Source organism: Mobula birostris, chromosome 14 (genome assembly GCF_030028105.1).
Source record: "Mobula birostris isolate sMobBir1 chromosome 14, sMobBir1.hap1, whole genome shotgun sequence".
Classification (NCBI taxonomy): Eukaryota; Metazoa; Chordata; class Chondrichthyes; order Myliobatiformes; family Myliobatidae; genus Mobula; species Mobula birostris.
In genome coordinates, this window is record NC_092383.1 from 9783526 (window position 1) to 9804792 (window position 21267).

Below are 21267 nucleotides of genomic sequence, written 5' to 3' on the forward strand. Positions count from 1 at the left end.
AAGTCCATAGATTCTTCAAAGTTGCCAAGTCGACTTGGTAAGAGCGGTCAATTTTTGTTCGGTATGGTGCTGAGTTCTAGAATTGGGCTGACATACATTCAAAGGATGTCCAAAGAGTCCAATCTCAGATAAGCATTACAAGTTCTACTCCAGAGTGTTAGGTGTGGAATAGCACCACCTGAACATGGTCTCTTTGAAACTAGTTTAGTGTCCAGAAATTGGGCACCCTACATACTGTACCCGCTTTTGTCCATGACCACAGTTTGAATTTACTTTAATTGAGATCTGTAACTTTATTTCTTAAATAGTGGTGTGACTCAGACAGGATGGTGGTGATTGTACAATTAGCTTATTGTCCTAGGACAGTAGACAGAGAGAGGGGGATATGCCATCAATCATTTTGTTGCTGAGAGCACTGATATAGGCAAGGACAAACATGAGTCCAGTCACAAGAACTCAACAAGATTGACTAGGTAGTTGTCACCCTTCAGAACTTTACCTCTTCCACCTATCACCTCTCAGCATCTTATTTACTCCTTCCTCTCCGGGTGCTCCTCCTTCTTCCCTTTCTCACATGGTCTACTCTTCTCTCTTATCTCCTCAAGTCCTTTGGCTTTCCCACCCACCTGGCTTTTCATATCACCTTCTAGCTAGTACTCCTTCTCTTGTTATTCTGGTGTCTTGCCCCCTTCATTTCCAGTCCTGATGAAGAGTCTCGGCTCGAAATGTCAACTGTTCATTCATTTCCATGGATGCTGCCTGTCCTGCTGAGTTCCTCTGGCATTTTGTGTGTGTTGCTCTGGATTTCCAGCACCTGCAGAATCTCTTGTGTTTATAGTTGTTCCTTGTTCGGAACTCCATTGTGACACAAATTTAACTTTTTACTCACTTGTGTTATGTTTCTAGGTGCCATGGTAACGTAATGATTAGCGCTACACTATTACAGCCCAGGGCGTTGGGGTTCAGAGTTCAGTCCGAGCGTCATCTGTTAGGAGTCTCTGTACGTACTCCCTGTGGAATGCGTGGGTTTTCCCCAGGTGCTCTGGTTTTCTCCCACAGTCCAAAGATGTACCGGATAGATCAATTGGACATTGCAAGTTGTCCCGTGATGAGGTTAGGGCTAAATTGGGTTTGTCAGGGGTTGCTGGGTGGTGTGGCTCGAAGGGCAGGAAGGGCCTATTCCACAATGTATCGCTAAATAGATATATATATTCTGACACATAAGATTTGTGACCTATAATAGTAGAAGTTCGCCCAGCCCGTATTTACGAACAAGCACAGGGGAGGCCAGTGTATAGATCTGCTGGCTGCTACAGGGCGGCGGCCATTTTCTACCCCGTGGGGACTTAGTTTTGCGGCCACATTTCCAAATTGGAGGATTGTCTGTGTGTGTAAGTGGTTGCGTGGGGAGGGTGGAAGGGGTCTTTGCTTTGTTGTTGTTGTTGTTGCTTGTGTTTTTATGCAGAACATTGTAGATATACTATGTTGGTGCCAGTGTGAGTGGCGACATTTGCTGGCTGCCCCAAGCACGTCGTTGGGTGTGTTGGTGTTAACGCAAACGATGCACTTCACTGTGTGGTTTGATATACATGTGAAAAGTAAATGAGAAGAAGTGGACGATTAGAGGGGATGGGGGAGGGGAGTTTGTCCACCAGAAGGAGAAATCAACATTCATGCCATCAGGTTGGAGGGTACGCAGACGGAATATAAGGTGTTGCTCCTCCACCTTGAGCTTTTAGAGGTTTGAACTTCACTGTGAATAGTGGCTTGACAATGTTGCCAGAGGCAGATATCACAACTGAATCCAATCCTTTTTGTATTTGCTCGTTTGTCCGCTCTCATCATGAAAGAGGCTACGCCAGGCCCACTAGACTCACAGTTACTTCCCCAAAATTTCCACCAGGCTGATCAACACCTCTACCCATTAACCCAACCCACCACCGCTACATCCACATCAGCTGCTCCTCTCCATGGCCCCTCAGCAGCCTTCATCCCTTCCCCCATGCACAGCCACATTACACTTACACTCCACCCCTCATACCTACACTGACACAGTCGCTGTCCTACTGTGTTTTCATCTGCCCTCTGAGAAGAGTTCTTCTGGACAAGTGTCGCTTTATTATTTCCTATCACAGTGGTTCCCAACCTGGGGTCCACAAACCCTCGGTTAATGGTAGGGGTTCATGGCATAAAAAAGGTTGGGAACATCTGCCTGTCAGAGTCAGCTTATGTTCAGATACTCCTGCACCTAGTGTCACTTTACGTACAGACAATCAGTCTATGTGTAAAAGCTAACCTCAGGTACATAAACCACACTCAACAGTTACTTGTACATTGTGTTTTATAGAATTGCTGTATATATTTATATTTATTGTATGTTTTTAAATGTGTGCTTTATGCTTATAGTGTTTTTTAATGCTGTATTGGATCTGGATTAGCACTCATTTCATTCTCCTTTACACTCTGTACCAAAGAACAACATTAAGCAACCTTGCAACACACATAAAAGTTGCTGGTGAACGCAGCAGGCCAGGCAGCATCTCTAGGAAGAGGTGCAGTCGACGTTTCGGGCCAAGACCCTTTGAGCTAGTAAGAGATCTCTTGAGTTAGTCCTGATGAAGGGTCTCGGCCCGAAATGTCAACTGTACCTCTTCCTATAGATGCTGCCTGGCCTGCTGCATTCACCAGCAACTTTGATGTGTGTTACTTGAAATTCCAGCATCTGCAGATTTCCTCATGTTAAGCAACCTTGACTCTCTTTGCACTTTCTGGTAACCCATTGCAACAAATCAGGCCAGTGTGTTTTTTTTACCCTCCTGTGTTCTGGGGCCAAGTCTGGCACATGTGCTGCTGCCCTGATCAAAATCAACTAATCAGCAGGAATAATCAAAAGAAAACTGCAGATACAGGACATTAAAAATGAAAACAGAAAAGACTCGAAATATTCAGCACTGTCAGACCACATCTGTGAGAAGAGAAATAGAGTTAACATTTCAGGTTGCCTGAGCCCAGCAGAGATATTTTATGGCTTATGAAGTACATCAGGCAACACTTTTACATAAGGAACGGGAGTGGGAATCTTGCAGTGTTTTATGACTTCACATTCATTTCTCATTTAGCTTCAGCATTTGCTCTATTTTACAACTTCCACCTTGCACCCTCCAAGAATGATTTCAGCAAAATGGATTTTGAAAAATAAACATAAAGACGAGAAAATCTGCCGATGCTGGGAATCCTAGCAACGCGTGCAAAATGCTGGAGGAACTCAGCAGGCTAGGCAACATCTATGGAAAAAAGTAAACAGTTGACGCTTCGGGCCGAGACCCTTCATCAAGACCCATGAAGAGGACTCATCAGCTGTTTACACTTTTCTGTAGATGCTGCCTGGCCTGCTGAGTTCCTCCAGCATTTTGTGTGTGTTGCTTATAATAAAAAAGTAACCCTGTTTATGATTTATTTTGACCTAAAAGGAATAGAAGTTCAAAGTAAATTTATTATCAAAGTCACCATATACAACCCTGAGATTCATTTTCCTGCAGGCATACTCAATAAATCCATGATAAAATAATTACCATAACAGAATCAATGAAAGACCTCCCAACTTGGGTGTTCAGAGTGCAGAAAACAACAAACTGTCAAAATAATAAAGAAAGAATAATAATAAATAAGCAGTAAATATTGAGATCATAAGATGAAGAGTCCTTGAAAGTGAGTCCATAGGTTGTGGGAACATTTCACTGATGGGGCAAGTGAAGTTATCCTCTTTGGTTCACAAGCCTGATGGTTGACGGGTAGTAACTGTTCCTGAACCTTGTAGTGCGAGTCCTGAGACTCCTGTATCTTTTCTGACGACAGCATCAGGAAACGAGCATGAACTGGGTGGTGGAGGGGATATGTGGAGATATATAAATCTCAAGGCCAGATCCCCGCCATAGTGACTGCCACGTTTACATAAGTGCCTCCAGCATGTCTTGAAATATGAATGTACACTTGATGAAAGTCATTAAAGGGGAGGCACTAATAATAATAATAATAAAATAATTTGACATTATGAGTTGTAGAGTCCTTGAACATGAGTCTATAGGTTGTGGAATCAGTTGAGTGTTGAGGTGAGTGAAGTTATCCACGCCGGTTCAGGAGCCTGATGGTTGAAGGGTAATAACTATTCCTGAACCTGGTGGAGTGAGACCTAAGAGTCAAGTACCTCCCAACACTTTTTCACCCTGTGAGAGGCCAGGTTCCGGAATTCACTGCCCAAGCCAAAAACCCCTCATCACATTGCAAGAGTACCTGCATGAGCAGTTTTTGTAGTTACACGTGAAGTTACTTAATTTCAGGATGTATATTTGTATACACTTCTCTGACATTAAATATATCTTTGAAACTTTGAAACAAGAGACGTGGTGGAATCGTCTGAATTGCACAAGGCGGCCTCAGTGGGCCAGGTGGGTGCACAGCAGCCTCCTATGCCTTAAATTTAAGTAGGATTCCAGAGTTGGCAAATAAATTGTTACTACTGGTTTAACTTGTGCTGATTATACTTGGTTTGCTGTCATAAACTCCACTGTAATTAACATTCTGTGGTGGTACTTGTGTGGCATGGAAATATATTGCATTTACCAGTGTTTTGACTTGTCTCTCTGCCTGCCATCACTTCAGTAACATGTTGATGCTGGAACAAATACCTAAAATCATTTATCTAGATTAAATTCTTGCTGATAGTTATCTAAAGTAGATGGCAGTCAGTAAGCATTTACATTAATATGACTAGAAACTCAAAATGACCAATAAGTGCAGATACAGTTTTGCAAGACTGAGGATAAACTAAATAATTGGCTGCAATGCCTGGTCTGGAATAAAGAGGTCTAGTGGAGTTTTGGGCCAGGAGCTTCCTATGTTTTCCTGGTGTATTTAAAAAATAAGAATTCCTTTGTCTTTAAATTTGACAGTTTTTCTGGGTCAGGCTTGGGTCTGCTGTCTATACGATTTAGTTTATAATGTACAAGTTACAGAAAATTAACTTCTTATTAAACCAGGATGCTGCCTGGTTTAGAGTGCATATGCTATCATGAGAGGCTAGATAAACTTGGGTTGTTTCCTCTGGAGTGCCGAAGGCTGGGGCGAGATCTGACAGAGGTTTAGAAGATTATGAAAGACAGAGATAAAGTAGACAGGGAGTATCTGTTTTCCAGGGCTGAAGTGTCTAATACCAAAGGGCCATGCATTGAAGGTGAGACGGGGTAAGTTCAAAGGGGATGTGAGGGGTAAGTTTTTAACTGAAAGAGTGGTGGTTGCCTGGAATGCGCTGCCTGATATGGTGGTAGAGGCTTTTAAGAGACATTTGGATAGGCAGTTGGATGCATTTGAGGCTTTTATGAGACATTTGGATAGGCAGTTGGATGTAAGGAAGGTGGAGGAAATTAGAGATTGTGTAGGTAGGAGGGTTAGTGTTTGGGTGTTTTTTGAGGTTCAGCACAACATTTTGGGCTGAAGGGCCTCTTCCTGTGCTGTACTGTATTATTATTGTGCAGTAATTGGTGCATCAGTGCATGACAAGCATTTGGCAGTGAAATGTAAATTCCACTGAGCATTAGCTTAGCAATTTGTAACTCAAGGGCTTAATTTCTCAGGTTGTACGCTGTACTGAGCTCAGTGCATCTACTGCCACACTATTGTTCAATCCCTGATGTGGTGTTAAAGTGAATTGATCTTTCTAGATCATTTTGGCAATCCTTGGCCTTGTAGCTGAGAAGGGAGGACAAATTCAGGGAGGATTCTTGCATTTCTTATTGGCATTGAAAAAAGTGAGAGTATTAATCTACGTATTTTGTACAGCTGTGCAGCCAAACCATTACTCTGAGCAGGAAATTTTTACGTGGCCTGAAAATTGCACAGCACTTTAAATGCTTTGTTTGTAATATGCATACTATTAATATTTAGGATGAAAACTGAAAAATTGTATACTTTTGATTTTATTTATGAATTGAAGGGTATAATGAAATACATAACAAAGAAAATCTTTCACTTTTCACAATTTTGTACTAGCTATGTCCATTCCAGCTGTGCAGCAACAAAGGCTATGTGCACGGGAGCATTTCTGTCATTGCATGACCACATATCCGTGCAGCTTAGAGGGAACAGTGATATGAATATCAGGAGTCGCAGAATTCGTCTCTTGTAGCCAAATCTAATTGAAAGGGTGGGCAGTTAAGAATAATCAGAGAAATTCCATTTGTTTTAACAATCCTCCTCAATTTTCTTTGCTACTTTGAACTAATTTGTTTTCTTTCTTTCCCAGTTTTTATGATCTCAGACCAAAACATTAACTCTGTTTATCTTTCTGTGGGTCCCACCTGACCTGCTGAGTATTTCCAGCTTTTTAAGATTCCAGGTGTCTGGTACTTTCAGTTTTTATTTTCCATGATAGCAATGGTTTCAGATAATGAAAAATTGCTGAACTCGATTTATAAACACAAGAGATTCTGCAGATGCTGCAAATCCGGAGATGCTGAAGGAACTCAGCAGGTCAGGCAGCACCTATGGAAAAGAATGAATAGTTGACATTTAATAAGTTGACAGAATAAGCAGCACCTCTACTTCTTTAGAAGTTTAAGAAGATTCAACATGATATCAAAAACTCTGACAAACTTCTATAGATGTGTAATGGAGAGTATATAGGCGGGCTGCATCACAGCCGGTATGGAAACAGGAATGTATTTGAATGGAAAATTCTACAAAAAGTAGTGGACACAGCACAGTCTATCATGGGTAGAGCCCTCCTAACTATTCAGTACATCTACACAGAGCGTTGTCGCAGGGAAGCAGCATCCATCATCAGGGACCCCTACCATCCAGGTCAAGCTCTCCTCACACTGCTGCCATCAGGAAGAAGGTACGACAGCCTGAGGACTCTCACCACCAGGTTCAGGAACAGTTATTGCCCCTCATCCATAAGAGGAAAACTTAACTTGCTTCATAAGTGATCTGTTCCTCCAACCAATGGACTCACTTTCAAGGAGTGTTCGTCTCATGTTCTCAATATTTACTGCTTATTTATCATTATTATTATTTATTTCTTTTTGTATTTGCACAGTGTGATGTCTTTTGCACACTAGTTGAAACCCAAATGGGTGCAGTCTTTCATTGATTCCATTATGGTTATTATTTTACTATTGAGTATGACCACAAGAAAATGAATCTCAGGGTTGTATATGGTGACATATATGCACTTCGATAATAAATTTACTTTGAACTTTGACATTTCGAGCCAAGACCCTTCATCAGGACTCAATGGGTTTAATCAACTAGATTTAAAATGATTTTTAAAAATTACACAGGCAAAACATTCAAGTAAGAAATTAAAACTTCACAAAAAATATATAAATCCTGCGTCGGTAGTTTGTACAAATCATTCACGATAGGTCACCCTAATAGGATGGCCATACACACACCTGCCCTCTCTGGCGCATAGCTGGGGGCAGACGTGAAGGGCATTCAGCACCCAGCTCGGGAGGTTGGGAGGTGAGATATGCATCCATCTGTCTAACCTCCAGGCCATTTCCAACTGAAATGGGCAGGTGTGGAAGCCACGATCAAACTCACTGAAGTGCTGCAGTCGGCTGGCAGTTCTCCACCGTATTGCAGCTTGTCGAACGGTACCATCTGGCTCAGTTTGTGTTATCATCCCGCTCTATCCAGCCGTGTCACAGCTGTGTGCATCAGTTACCCACCTCTGCTCCTTTAATATTTTGGATTTCTTAATGTCTTGTGTTAAGTCCAACACAGCTACTGGGGCATAGGCTGCCGACAGCATCTAACAGAAGTCCTCTGTCCTTGGTCAGTCTTCCAAGTTCCCGCAGGTGTAGTGCGTCTTCTGGGTGAAGATAATAAGAGGAATAGATAGAGTGGACAGCCAGCACCTCTTCCCCAGGGCACCACTGCTCAATACAAGAGGACATGACCTTAAGGTAAGGGGTGGGAAGTTCAAGGGGGATATTAGTGGAAGGTTTTTTACTCAGAGAGTGATTGGTGCGTGGAATGCACTGCCTGAGTCAGTGGTGGAGGCAGATACACTAGTGAAGTTTAAGAGACTGCTAGACAGGTATATGGAGGAATTTAAGGTGGGGGGTTATATGGGAGGCAGGGTTTGAGGGTCAACACAACATTGTGGGCCGAAGGGCCTGTAATGCGCTGTACTGTTCTATGTTCCTCTCCCAGGGATGAGGTGTTCAGAGCATCTATTGACGTTTCTGTAGCTCTGAGCTTTTATCGGATGGGGTTGCTAGCCCCATGCTCAAACCTCTTTTTGCAGCCGGGCTTGGGACTGTCCATGGTGAAGTAATGTCTTTATGTACCATAAATATTTTATTCTTTGTAGTTGAAGGAATGACAGCATTACTTTGTTGCCGGGTCACTTAAACAGAATTGCAGGACGGAAGAGTATAGACTACGACTGTAATCTATCATATTTATCTTTCATAATGGGGAATTTCTCGGTCTTCTTTTATGATTGCTTTGCCATTGCAAACTTTGTCAGATTGCATGTTTTTCCAGCACTTAAAATACATGCTTCCAATAATTGAATTCTGGCTTTTTGCCATTTGCACATTTTTGATGTAACCTAGATTCTGAAATCTGCCTAGCCTTGTCTTGGCAGAAGGCTGCTGGGTGGTGATTATACATTTAAGTACTAAATAAAATAATGCTTACCTTATTATATGACAGATAAAATGAGCACTTACAAAGTGTTTAATATCTTTGGGTTTCAACAAGATATTTATTTTGTTAGAAGCTTAGTTATTCTTGATATTATGGACGTTAAGGCTCAGTACACTGCAGGAATGTGCTTGTAAAGATATGATATTCTTTGAAACTAGTGAAACTACGTCTGTGAGATGCCAATTTTGTGCATTCTGTGCTGCTCCAAAGAGCGCTATATGAGGTCATTCTTACCCTCGGCCATTAGGCTCCATAATGAATCAACCTGTAGCTGGGGAAGTGATGACCTCCTCATGTTAGTCTGTTTGAGGGAATTTTTTTTTATTCTTTCTTACTTCTCTAATAATGTTTGTATATCTGTGTACTTGTAATGCTCCTGTGATACTGTAATTTCTTTTGAGATCAATGAAGTATCTATCTATCTAAGTCTTTTCCTTCTATACAAAAGAAAAGGATGAACTTGTAATTTATCAACATCAGGCAAATTCTTAGCCTAACATTACTGAACCTGTACAACATATAAACAGGCTGCTTGGCCCAACACATGAATGCTGCTGTGCTCAACATGCCTATCTATACATTCCCACTTCAAGAAGCCTTTTCTCAACAAAAATACATTTATGAGTGGTCTTATGAAGAAATTACGGATTTTATGGACATTGACTTGTGGATACCTCTACATATGAATATGCTCCCATAATAGCATTAAGTTTCAAAAACTGGGAACACTTGTTTTTCCTCTCCGCTATTGGTAATTCCTTCAAATCAGAGTCTTCTATGTTTTTATTGCCATTCATTACAATAATGTGGTGATGTGGTTACCTTATCAAACGATTCTTGTTTATTGTCTGACTTATGGATGTTTGTGAAAACAGAACTGGCTTGTTACCTGGGGACAACTTGTCTATATTTATTTATTATTTATTTAGAGATATACTGCCCAGCCACCAACCTATTTAAACCTAGCCTAGCCACAGGACAATTTACAATGACCAATTAACCTACTAACCGGTACATCTTTAGAATGAGGGCGGGAGGGGTGTAACCAGAGGGGGGTGGGGTGGGAGGGAGGCAGAGAGGGAGGGAGAGAGAGAGAGGAAGGGGGAGAGAGGAAAAAGTGGGAGGGAGAGGTAGAGGGGGGAGAAGGAGAGAGATTTGAAAATAGCAAGTTTTATCACTAATAAAAGTAAGTGAGATGTAAGTGGAGTGCCTATTTTTGGAATGGCCATTGTTTGAGTGGGCCAGTGTTAGAGTGGGAGGCTTTGGCTCAACAGACTTCTGCAAGAACAGGCTTGAGCAAGCACAGGTGGAGGTTCTAAGTAGGTAAATAGTAAGTTTTTTCCCTCTTTCTTTGTCTATTAATATATACATAGCTAGTGCAATGAGAATGGGTCCAGAGTTAGTGGAATGTTTTTTGTGTGAGATACGGAAATTCTGGGAGACCTCCAGTCTCCCTGATAACTACACCTACATGAACTGCACTGAGCTTCAACTCCTTAGAGACTATGTTAGGGAACTGGAGTGTGGATCGATGAGCTTCGGGTTATACAGGAGAAAGACGAGGTGATAGATAAAAGCTACAGGGAGGTGGACACCCCTAAGTTGCATGAGGCAGGTACTTAGGTGACTGTCAGGAGAGGGAAGGGGAATAGACAGCCAGTGCAAAGTACCTGTGTTTCCTTTCCCCTCAATAATAAGTGTATCACTCTGGATTCTATTGGGGAGGATGACCTACCAGGGGAAGCTACAGCGACTGGGTCTCTGGCACTGACATTGGATCTGTGGCTCAGGAAGGAAGTGGAGAGAAGAGGGATACAGTAGTGATATGGGATCCCATAGTTAGAGGAGCAGACAGGAGGATCTGTGGATGTGAAATAGACACATGGATGGTATTTTGCCTTCTTGGTGCCAGGGTCAGGGATGTCTCAGATCATGTCCATAGCATTCTACAGGGGGTGGGTGAGCAGCCAGAAGTCATGGTACATATTGTTACCAACAACATAGGTTGGAAAAGTGTGGAGGTCCTGAAGCGAGAATACAGGGAGTTAGATAGAAAGCTGAAAAGCAGAACTTCCAGGGTAGTAATCTGATTGCTGCTTGTGCCATATGCCAGTGAGGATAAAAATGGGATGACCAGGCAGCTAAATACATGGCCGAGAAATTGGTGTAGGTGCCATGGATTCAGATTTAGAAAATAAGACCATAAGATGTAGAAGCAGGATTAGATCAATTGGCCCATTGAGTCTGCTCCGCCATTTTATCATGACTAATCCATCCTCCCTCTCAGCCCCAATCTCCTGCCTTCCCCCGTATCCCTTCATGCCCTGACCAATCAAGAATCTATCAACCACTGTCTTAAATATACATAAAGACCCCTGTACTAGTTCCCCAACCACGCATTCACCTGCCAGATCGTCCTGTTATTACCCTCACTGGCATGTGGCAAAGGCAGAAACCCTGGAGGTCCTGTTTCTCAGCATTCTACCTCCCTCCCTAAAATCACTCTTCGTGACCTCCTCAACTGACCTACCTATGTCATTGGTGCGAACATGCACCAAGACTTCTGGCTGCTCACCCTCACCCTTGAGAATGCTGTGGACATGATCTGAGACATCCCTGATCCTGGCACCAGGGAGGCAACATACCATCCGGGTGCCCGCAGAACCTTGTCTCTGATCCCCTGAGTATGGAATTTCCGATCAACACTCCAGTCTTCTTCACCTCTCTGCTGTTCTGAGCCACAGCACCAGACTCAGTGCCAGAGACCCAGTCACTGTGGCTCCCCCCAGTAGGTCGTCCTCCTCAATAGTATCTGCAGTTATACACTTAGTATTGAGGGAAGTGGCCACAGGTGTACTCTGCACTGGCTGTGCATTTCCCCTCCTTCTCCTGACAGTCATCCGGTTACCCGTCTCCTGCAAGCTAGGGATAACCACCTCCCTGTAGCTCCTGTCCTTCACCAACTGATTCTCCCGTGTGAGTCGAAGGTCATCGAGCTGCAGCTCCACTTCCTTAATATGTTCTCCCTGGAGCTGCAGCTTGGTGCACATGATGCAGATGTGTTTACCTGGGAGACTGGTGGTCTCACATCCCACACACACAACAAAACCCTACCCCTGGAGCCATTCTCATTATTCTATGCACTGATAGTTGAGGAATGAACAAATATGAACAGAGAGAGAGTAACTTACAAGACAATCTACCTCACCCAAGCCTAACGTCACCTTAGCCAGATTTCTGAATTAATAGGATCTCTTCTGGGGAAGGTATGACCTGTAAAAAAAGGAATAGAAAGAGTGCTGTGAAGCTGCACTAGACTGGTTCTAGGGAGTGGGAGTGGAAGAACTGTTGTACAAGAAGAGGTTATGTAGACCAGGGGTTCTCAACCTTTTTTGTATGTAGACTGTGATTGTACTTTTGAAGGAATGAGAGGAGATTGCAAAATTCAAAAAATTCTTAAAGAGTTTGAAAGGTTAGACGGATGGGAGATGTTAGCCCTGATTGCAACGCGCAGAGGTTTATTTTAAAAAGGGCAAGTTGTTTCAGTTTGAGATGTGGAGAACTCTCTTCACTGAGGTGGTGAACTTCTGGATTTCTCTAACCCAGCGTGCTTTGGAGGCTCCTATCATGTGTTCATAAAAAAAATCATGGACATTAAAGAGAACCGAGGGTTATGGAAGGAAGCTGGAAACTGGCACGGAGGTAGAATATCAAAAATGATCATAATGAATTGTGTAGCAATCTCAAAGGACTGGAAGGCTTATTTCTGAGATGGCATTTATATTCATCAATTTAAATATTGTTTAATTAGCTTGCTGGTGCCAGGCGGGGTTACACCTTGCAGCAAGATTTTTCTGTTAAACAAAGAATGTGAGCTCTCCTCATTTGTCAATGTATGCGAAGTTTAGAAGCTATTAGGATAGTGAAAACAACATGACAGAAATCATACAGTGGATTTGTATTCAATTCCTACCAGTCACCACCTTTGACATCACTGACCAGGTAAGAAATGCTGGGGAGTTTAATGCAAATGGAAACCATTGGATATTGAGAAGATGCAAGTTTTGGGAAATTCAGTATACATTTAATGTAATTTATGTAACATAGAACAGTACAGCACAGGAATTGGCCATTCGGCCCACAGTGTTGTGCTGAACCAGCTAAAAAGAAAATCAAAATCACCCAAACACCAATCCCTACCTACACCATGTCCGTATCTTATTAAAGGGTCTTGCCCGAAACATTGGCTGTACTCTTTTCCATAGATGCTGTCTGGCCTGCTGAGTTCCTCCTGCATTTTGTGCGTGTTGCTCGGATTTCCTGCAACTGCAGGACTTCTCGTCTTTGTGTTAACCTCCTTCCATGATAACCAATCAGGAGAGAGAGTTTAAACCCGGTGGCTCAGATTTTATCATGATTTCTCACTGCCTCTGACAAGTTAGCATCTACCTCTGTCTGCCCTGGAGAAGCAACAGTGAGCCACCTTCTTGAAATCCTCAAGGTGTAATGTAGTAAGCACACCCAAAGTGCTGCAGGAGATTAACTTCCAGCCAACTGTCCCAGTGATGGAGATGAATCAGCAATATTTTCAAGCCCACGCATTAGAATCATAGTCATAGTTATACATCATGGAACCAGGCCATTTAACTCAACTCATCCATGCTGACCGAATTATGTAATTGAGGTAGTCTAATTACTGTGGCACGTAGTCAAACCTATCGTATGATACCCATGTATCTAAGTGTCTGCCAATGTTGCGACCACATTCTCTATTGTCACTTTCCGGCATTCCGTACGCTCCATCAATCTGACTTGTCCTTGAATAAGAGCAGAACATTAGCCGCCATCCAGCCTTCCAGCACCCCCGCCCATGGCTAAAGAAAATACAGGCCCCCCCTCCCCCGCGGTTTCTTTCCTAGCTTCTCCCTTGTCTGGAATTTGCAAGTTGTGAACTCAAGTCAGCTCCATCATGGGCACTAACCTCCCCACCCATCCAGGAGATCTTCAAGGAGTGATGCCTTGAAACAGCAGCGTCCTTCAGTGAGGGCCCCCATCACCCAGGACACGCTGTCTTCTCATTGCCGCCATCGGGGAGGAGGCACACACTCTATGGTTCAGGAACAGCTTCTTCCCCTCTGTCAATCAGTGGGCAATGAACCCAGGAACACAACCTCACTACATTTTTTTTTCTCTTTTTGCCCTATTTATTTAACTTTCATATACATACTATAATTTAGAGTTTTTTTATTAATATGTATTGCAATGTGCTGCTGCCACATGACAACAAATTTCATGACATACGCCGGAGATATACCTGATTCTGATTCAATGATTTGCTGTTTAGATGGCAGCATGTTTGGATAGAGGGAAGGGGATTTTTGGATGAAGTGCTATGATCTGAAAGCTAACTATGTGCACTTTGTAGAGCAATCACATACATCAATGTTTCACAATTCTCTGAATAGAGTAAAAGGGTGTGACTTGGATAAGAAACTTTTATTCCAAGACAACTTGATTGAAGTATTAGCTGCGGTTACAAAAAAGAGATTAAACTTTTGACTCCCATCCAAGGACCATGTATAAATGTTGCTAACTCTGACTCAAACTCCTAGGATTAATTTACCCTGGTACCTATTCCTAATATTGATTAAGCTGTTAATGGCATTCCTACATGATTATTTAATAAGATAAATAAGTAAGTGTGTCTCGCATTCTTTCCCGAACACACTGCACTCTTGTTTCTATCAGAGCTAATGGACTCTTAATCTGAAAGCTGTGTTTTTTGTTTTGCAGTGTGATCCTGAGAGCCACTGTGCGAGGACCGAACATGTCGGTGAACGAACATGAGAACCGCAAGTCCCGCAGCCAGGGTCCGATGAACACACTACTGTTCCACAAAGCCTCGCACCCAGACAGCGTCCTCAGCCAGCTGGACAGCCTGCGCAGACAACGCCTCTTCACTGATGTGACCCTGCGGGCGGGCAGCCGCTCCTTCCTCTGCCACCGGGCCGTGCTGGCTGCCTGCAGCCGCTACTTCGAGGCCATGTTCAGCAGCGGCCTGCGGGAGAGCACGGCCGGCGAGGTGGACTTCCGCGACAGCATCCACCCTGAGGTGCTGGAGCTGCTGCTCGACTACGCCTACTCGTCACGGCTGGCCATCAGTGAGGAGAACGCCGAGTCGCTGCTGCAGACCGGCGACATGCTGCAGTTCCACGACGTGCGGGAAGCCGCCTCTGAGTTCCTGGAAAAGAACCTGCGGGCCGCCAACTGCCTACGACTGCTGCTGTTGTCGGACGCGCACCAGTGCCGGGGCCTCTACCAGCAGGCCTGGCGCATGTGCTTGGCCCACTTTGAGGCCTGTGCGGAGGCGGCCGACGGCGAGGACTTCTGCGGCTTGCCTGAGGCCAAGCTAGCCGAACTGCTAGCCTGCGATGAGTTGGAGGTAGATGACGAGCGGGTGGTGCACCGGGCCCTCATGAGGTGGGTGCAGCACGACGCCGAGATCCGCTGCGCCGCCTTGCCCCGGCTACTGCGCCACGTCCGGCTCGCGCTGCTGCCTTCTGGCTATCTCGAGCGGGTGGTGGCCCGCGACCAGCTGGTGGAGGGCGACGAGCAGAGCATGCGGCTGGTCGACCAGGCCCGGCGCTGCCAAAGGCTGCGGCTGCTGCCGGGTGACCAGCAGGCAGCTGCCAGCCCCTGTGCCCGCCCGCGCCGGGCCGGGCATACGCTGCTGATCCTGGGCGGCCGCACCTTCATGTGTGACAAGATCTACCAGCTGGATCAGCGTGCCCGCCGCATCGTGCCCCGGGCCGAGCTGCCCAGCCCGCGCAAGGAGTTCAGCGCCTGCGCGGTGGGGTGCAAAGTCTACGTCAGTGGAGGGCGTGGCTCCGAGAACGGTGTCTCGCGAGATGTCTGGGTCTATGACACGGCGGCCGGTGAATGGAGCAAGGCAGCACCGATGTTGGTGGCGCGCTTTGGCCATGGCTCGGCCGAGCTGCTGGGCTCACTGTACGCGGTTGGCGGTCACACCGCGGTAGTGGGTGTCTTCCCGGCCTCACCATCTGTCTCGCTCAAGCAGGTGGAGCGCTACGAGCCGACCACCAACACCTGGGCCATGGCGGCGCCGCTGCGAGACGGCGTCAGCAACGCTGCCGTGGTGAGCGCGCGGCTGCGCCTTTACGTCATCGGCGGTGCGGGCCCAAGGCGGGAGCGGGCGCCCACCGTCCAGTGCTACGACCCGGCCGACGACCGGTGGGTGGTGGCGGCCGCCTGCCCGCAGGCCTGGCGCTACACGGCCGCCGCCGTGCTCGGCAGCCAGATCTTCATCATGGGCGGTGACACGGAGTTCACGGCGGCCTCGGCCTACCGCTTTGACTGCGACACCAACCAGTGGACCCGGGTGGGCGACATGACTGCCAAGCGTATGAGCTGCCACGCCGTCGCCTCGGGCAACAAACTGTACGTGGTGGGCGGCTACTTCGGCACGCAGCGCTGCAAGAGCCTCGACTGCTATGACCCGGCCTCGGACACCTGGAGCAGTATCACCACGGTGCCGTACTCGCTGATCCCCACGGCCTTCGTCAGCACCTGGAAGCACTGTGACCTGCTGGACGCCGACTAGGAGGAGAGGCAGAGGTGAGGTCCTCCTGCGGGGAGATTGCGGATACAGGGGGTCTAGAGTAGCAGATGTACTGGAGCAACAACCAGTGTGCTGGAGGATCTCAGTGCTTCAAGCAGCATCTGTGGTAGTGGGGGGAGGGATGGAAAGGAACATTTTGGGTCCAAACTCTTCATCAGGACTGAGATGGGAGAAGCTGCCTATAAGCATGATACATGGCTATGACAGAGGGAATTGGTAAGAACTTGGCCCAAGAGTAGTGGAAACCAGATGGTCAGCGATGACAGAGGGTCTCATAGGTCTCTTGTTGAAGAGAGGATGAAAACCTCTTCACGTTTGGCATGGTTTGAAGATACTTTGTAAGTGGAATAAAAACTGGAAAATCAAAGGGTCTGTAAAGAAAGCTTTTGGCACGTATGCCTTCATAAATCAAAATACTGAGTACAGGATTTGGGACACTATGTTGAAGTTGTATAAGATGTTGGTGAAGCCTGATTTGGAGTATTGTGTGCAGTTTTGGTCACCTGCCTACAGGAAGGATGTAAATAAGGTTGAAGGAGTACGGAGAAATTTTACAAGGATGTTGCAGGATCTGGAGGACCTGAGTTATAAGGGAATATGGAAGATTTTATTCCTTAGAACGTAGAAGATTGAGAGGAGATTTGATAGTTGCATACAAAGTTATGAGGGGTATAGATAGGGCAAATGCAAGCTGTTTTTTCCCACTGAGATTAGATTGAGGTCATGGGCTAAGGGTGAAAGGTGAAAAGTTTAAGGGGAACATGAGGGGAAACTTCTTCACTCAGAGGGGTGTGAGAGAGTGGATTGAGCTGCCAGCCACAGGTGGTTATGGAGGGCCATGGCCCAGGTGCAGGTCGATGGGAGTAGGCAGTTTAGATGGTTTGGCATGGACTAGATGGGCTGAAGGGCCTATTTCTGTGCTGTACTATTCTATGACTTTGACTCTAAGCGACCCAGATGCGGATATAGAGTAGCAAACAATCTGGTGGCACGCTGACTTTGAAGAAGTTTCCTTTCTCTCGATGGGACCTGTGTGATAGCCTCCCTCCTCACTCCTCCTCTGTAGTTTGTACGGCTCTTCTGCTGATTGTTCTTACTAAAACTCGTATTAAATCAGGTATCCTTCCTCTTTACCCTCAGTCCTCTTGCAGGGTTTTGACACAAAGAGTTGGTAATATCTCGATTTGATTTGATTCCCCGCCCCTCCCCCCGCCACCCCCAGGCCAGCTCCCAAGCATGCTGCTTGACTTGCCAAGTCCCTCCAGCGGATTGTGAACTGCATGAAGGAGCAGGCAGTCAGTGAACTGCTGCACATGATCACGCCCTTGACACCCAGTGGGTGGCAGTGGAAACCAGACAGCAACATGAAATTGGAGATAATTTTATGGAAAGAAAACGATGTTTTAGTTTATTGAGACACATTAAAAGCCCTTCCAGCCGTTTAAGCCATGCTGCCCAGCAAACCCCTGATTTAACCCTCGTCCAATCACAGGACAATTTGCAATGACCAATTAACCAACCAACCGGTATGTCTTTGGACTGTGGGAGGAAACCGGAGCACCCAGAGAAACCCATGTGGTCATGAGGAGAATGTTCTTTACAGACAGCGGCGGGAATGTGTCCTTGCAAGTTGAACTACCCCCAATCAAATGATGCATTTTAGTATGAGACCTGTTATCAGGTCCCAGTCTGAAGCATTGACATTCAGTTCCCCTTAACAAATGCTGCTCAACCAATTGAGTCCCTCCAGCAGTGTTTTTGTTTGTTCCAGATTCCAGTATCTGCATCTCTTGTGTCTTCATTTAATCTGAGATCTGTACCCCTTTTGATTACAGTCAATTATTTCAATTATTTTTTAAAAATTGTGTGATTTCTGCTTTGCTCAGACTGGATAAAAGTACCTGCTTATTTTCCTTCTAATTATCATACCAATCACTGAATCTCCGTCTCCTAGTTTTAAATCTCCTTGCTGTGAAATGAGTACTTTCTGAATGTTCCACTTAGGTGTGCAATGACCTTATTCCTGAAATAAGTCTACCATCAGAATCCTCTTTCCGAAGAAAACACAAAATGGATGGTTCAACGGTGCAATCTACAACCTGAAATTCTTACTCTTTGCAAGCATCCACAAAACAGAAGAAAGCCCCCAAAAAACATTAGAACCCCAGAACCCCCCTCGCCCTCCCACACACAAGCAGCAGCAAATTATCAGCCCTCCCCCCCCCTCATTCTAACAGAATGCATCAGGGCCCCCACCACCACCCAGCAAGCCCCCAAAGAGACTATGATCCAGCGCCCATCAAAAACCACTGTTTATTCCAACAGTTCGACCTCCCACAGGCTCTGTCTCTCTCTCTCACACTAACTTTCTCTTTCAATAAGTGAATGTCAAAACATTGTAGATGCTGAGAAGACAAAGGTATTGCTGTTTTATGATAGGAAAATTTGTGAGTAATAACGCTGGTGACACTCAGCTGGACAAATGCCCTGTATGGAGCGAAAAACAGAAGTCTCAGGTCTGAGATCCTTGTTCAGAGCTGAGGAAAGAAGGAAAGCAAGTTAATTTTCAGTTGCCAAGAAATTGGGGAGGGATGAGTAGAACAAAAGAACTATCTCTGGCCACGTAAATTCTCAATCCCACTGTTCTTCTGTGATCTGTCTGTCTCTGATCTTGTGCACTATTTCAACAATACATGTTTGAGGAACAATAATCCATCTTTAAAACAACAGCGCATTCTTCTAAGTTAGACTGACAACGTACTGCCCCAAGTTGGAGAAAGATTTTTGTCCATCCCAGGTCTGTACACTTTTCTTAAACTACAAGTATATTTATTGCATGTGTTTAACTTTGCCAAGTCACAGACTTGAACAACATATTAAAGTCTGTGAAAGTTTAACTGGAGGACATCTGCAAATAGAACAGTTATGTTAACATTTCTCATGTGTAGATCACGCTTCAACTATTGGCAGCATGTCTGAGGGCAGGGTCGTTCTTCAACACACACTGAGGAACTTTATCCACTGATCCTTTGGGAAGTTACTGGTTTGACCCTGTAAGCTACTGTTGTTTTGGTCTATTTTGTTTCTAGTCTAAAAGTTTCTTTTAATGAACTATGTTCTCAGCCAAGGTCTGGAATCTTTTTTCCCCAGGTTCCACTCAACACCTCAACAGCTGCTTTGAATGGGCCAAGCTATCATGTGAGTGAGTGTTCCAGTCAAACACTGCAATAGTAAATATATCATTTTCTGATAAGACCTGAATAATGATCTACACAGCACATAACTTGCCAATAAATTTTGAGTTTCAGCAGATTCCCCTCCCTCCCCCTGCCCCCACCCCCTGCCAACCAAGGTTGACAACTGCCTGTTTCTTTTGAATTTCTTCCAGTTCCCAGAGTGAGTGTTTGAAGCACTGCCTAGTATGGCATCTAGCCAAGGAGATATGGAGTTCTGTGATTGATTCTCCAATCTTTTAACTGCTTACTCTCAACCAGGTCTGCATTCGGACAGTATTTATCATAACATTTTCTTGCTGAGGATACCCTAGAGTTGAAGATATTTGAGCTGACTCTTGAATGAACTGTGTATAAGGCATAGGAGCAAAAAGATTGATTGATCTATCTATATATTTAGGTATTTATTTATTTATTGATTGATTGGTTGAGATAGAGTGCTGAATGGGCCTTTCCGGCCCTTCAAACCATGTCTCCCAACAATCCCCTGATTTAACCCCGGGACAATTTACAATGACCAACTAACCAACCAACTGTTACGTCTTTGGATTGCGGGAGGAAACGCACGCGGTCATGGGGAGAACTTACGAACTCCTTACAGGCAGCGGTGGGAATTGAACCCGGGTACTGGTACTGTAAAGCATTTTGCCAACCACTACACTACGGTGCCACCCCAGAACGATGTGCGACTTTTGCCTTGCAGCCAAAGGAACACTTCTGAAATATTGCCTCTGCTGTGGTAGGCGAAATATGGTAGCTGAATTGTACACAACAAGCTCCCCTGTGCAGTGATGTGATCTGCTTTCAGTAATGTGTGCTAAAGGGTAAATACTAAGCAGAACCCTTGGGATAACTATTTACCCTTTTTAAAATGAGGTCTTTAATGTCAGTCTGAAATAGCAGATGTGGCCTTGGTTCCACATTTCAGCCACCTTTAATTGTGCATCACCCCCTCAGCGTCAGCCTTGATCTTGTGCCTCGTTTCTGGAATGGTAATTGAATTTGATTCAGGGTCATGTTCTGTCGTAATTCTCTTCACAGTGAAGAGGTGGGTTGCATTGTTATCTAGCTTGTGAAGCGTGAACATTTGTCTGACCCACTGAAAGACATTAAACCCTGTGGAAATATTACCTAGCAAGAAATTCGTAACTGATGGTGGAGGGGCAGGGGGGGAGGGGGGAAGCACCAAGATGTCAAAATGTCAGAGAGGGATTATGCTCTGCAATAGTTAAATAAAAGTACTTTAGAAATTAGGGAGTGAGCAGAAGATTATAGCACAACTGATTTTTCATTGGACGACCTTGTACAGGAAATTGGCTAAAATCACAAAATTCAAAGGCAGCCAAACTGGAACAGCTATTTTTTAAAGAAATGATATATGCCTTAGATAATCTTTTATAAAGAGGTAAATATTCTGATATCCTGCCTTTTTCAAGTGCAAGCTTAACTCTATGTATGTTTGCAGCTAAACAAAACGCTTCTCTGGGACCGAGATGCAAAACACGGTACATATATCACATAAGCACATAAAATAATATTAACACAATAATATTAATAAATAAAAAAAATACTGTAATGTACAAGTATTACACATGCGACATATACTTAAGTATACAACAGTATACTACTACGGGCGCTGTCTTAAATATTGTGTACTGGGTGGCAGCTGGATGTTCA

General features: G+C 44.8%; 1 protein-coding gene across 6 annotated transcripts in view; it reads left to right on the forward strand.

Moving 5' to 3' along the window:
* LOC140209694 (kelch-like protein 25) overlaps positions 1 to 21267 on the forward strand; it is a 55687-nt gene that overhangs the window by 14189 nt on the left and 20231 nt on the right. For 3 of the 6 annotated variants that reach the window (XM_072278075.1, XM_072278077.1, XM_072278078.1), the window contains exons 2-4: positions 14512 to 16353; positions 19306 to 19410; positions 19508 to 19555. In XM_072278075.1, the coding sequence (XP_072134176.1) occupies positions 14546 to 16339 (1794 nt within the window). In that variant the 5' untranslated portion in view covers positions 14512 to 14545 and the 3' untranslated portion in view covers positions 16340 to 16353; positions 19306 to 19410; positions 19508 to 19555. The remainder of the gene's footprint in view (positions 1 to 14511; positions 16354 to 19305; positions 19411 to 19507; positions 19556 to 21267) is intronic. The other 3 variants (XM_072278076.1, XM_072278080.1, XM_072278079.1) reach the window with 2 other exon arrangements.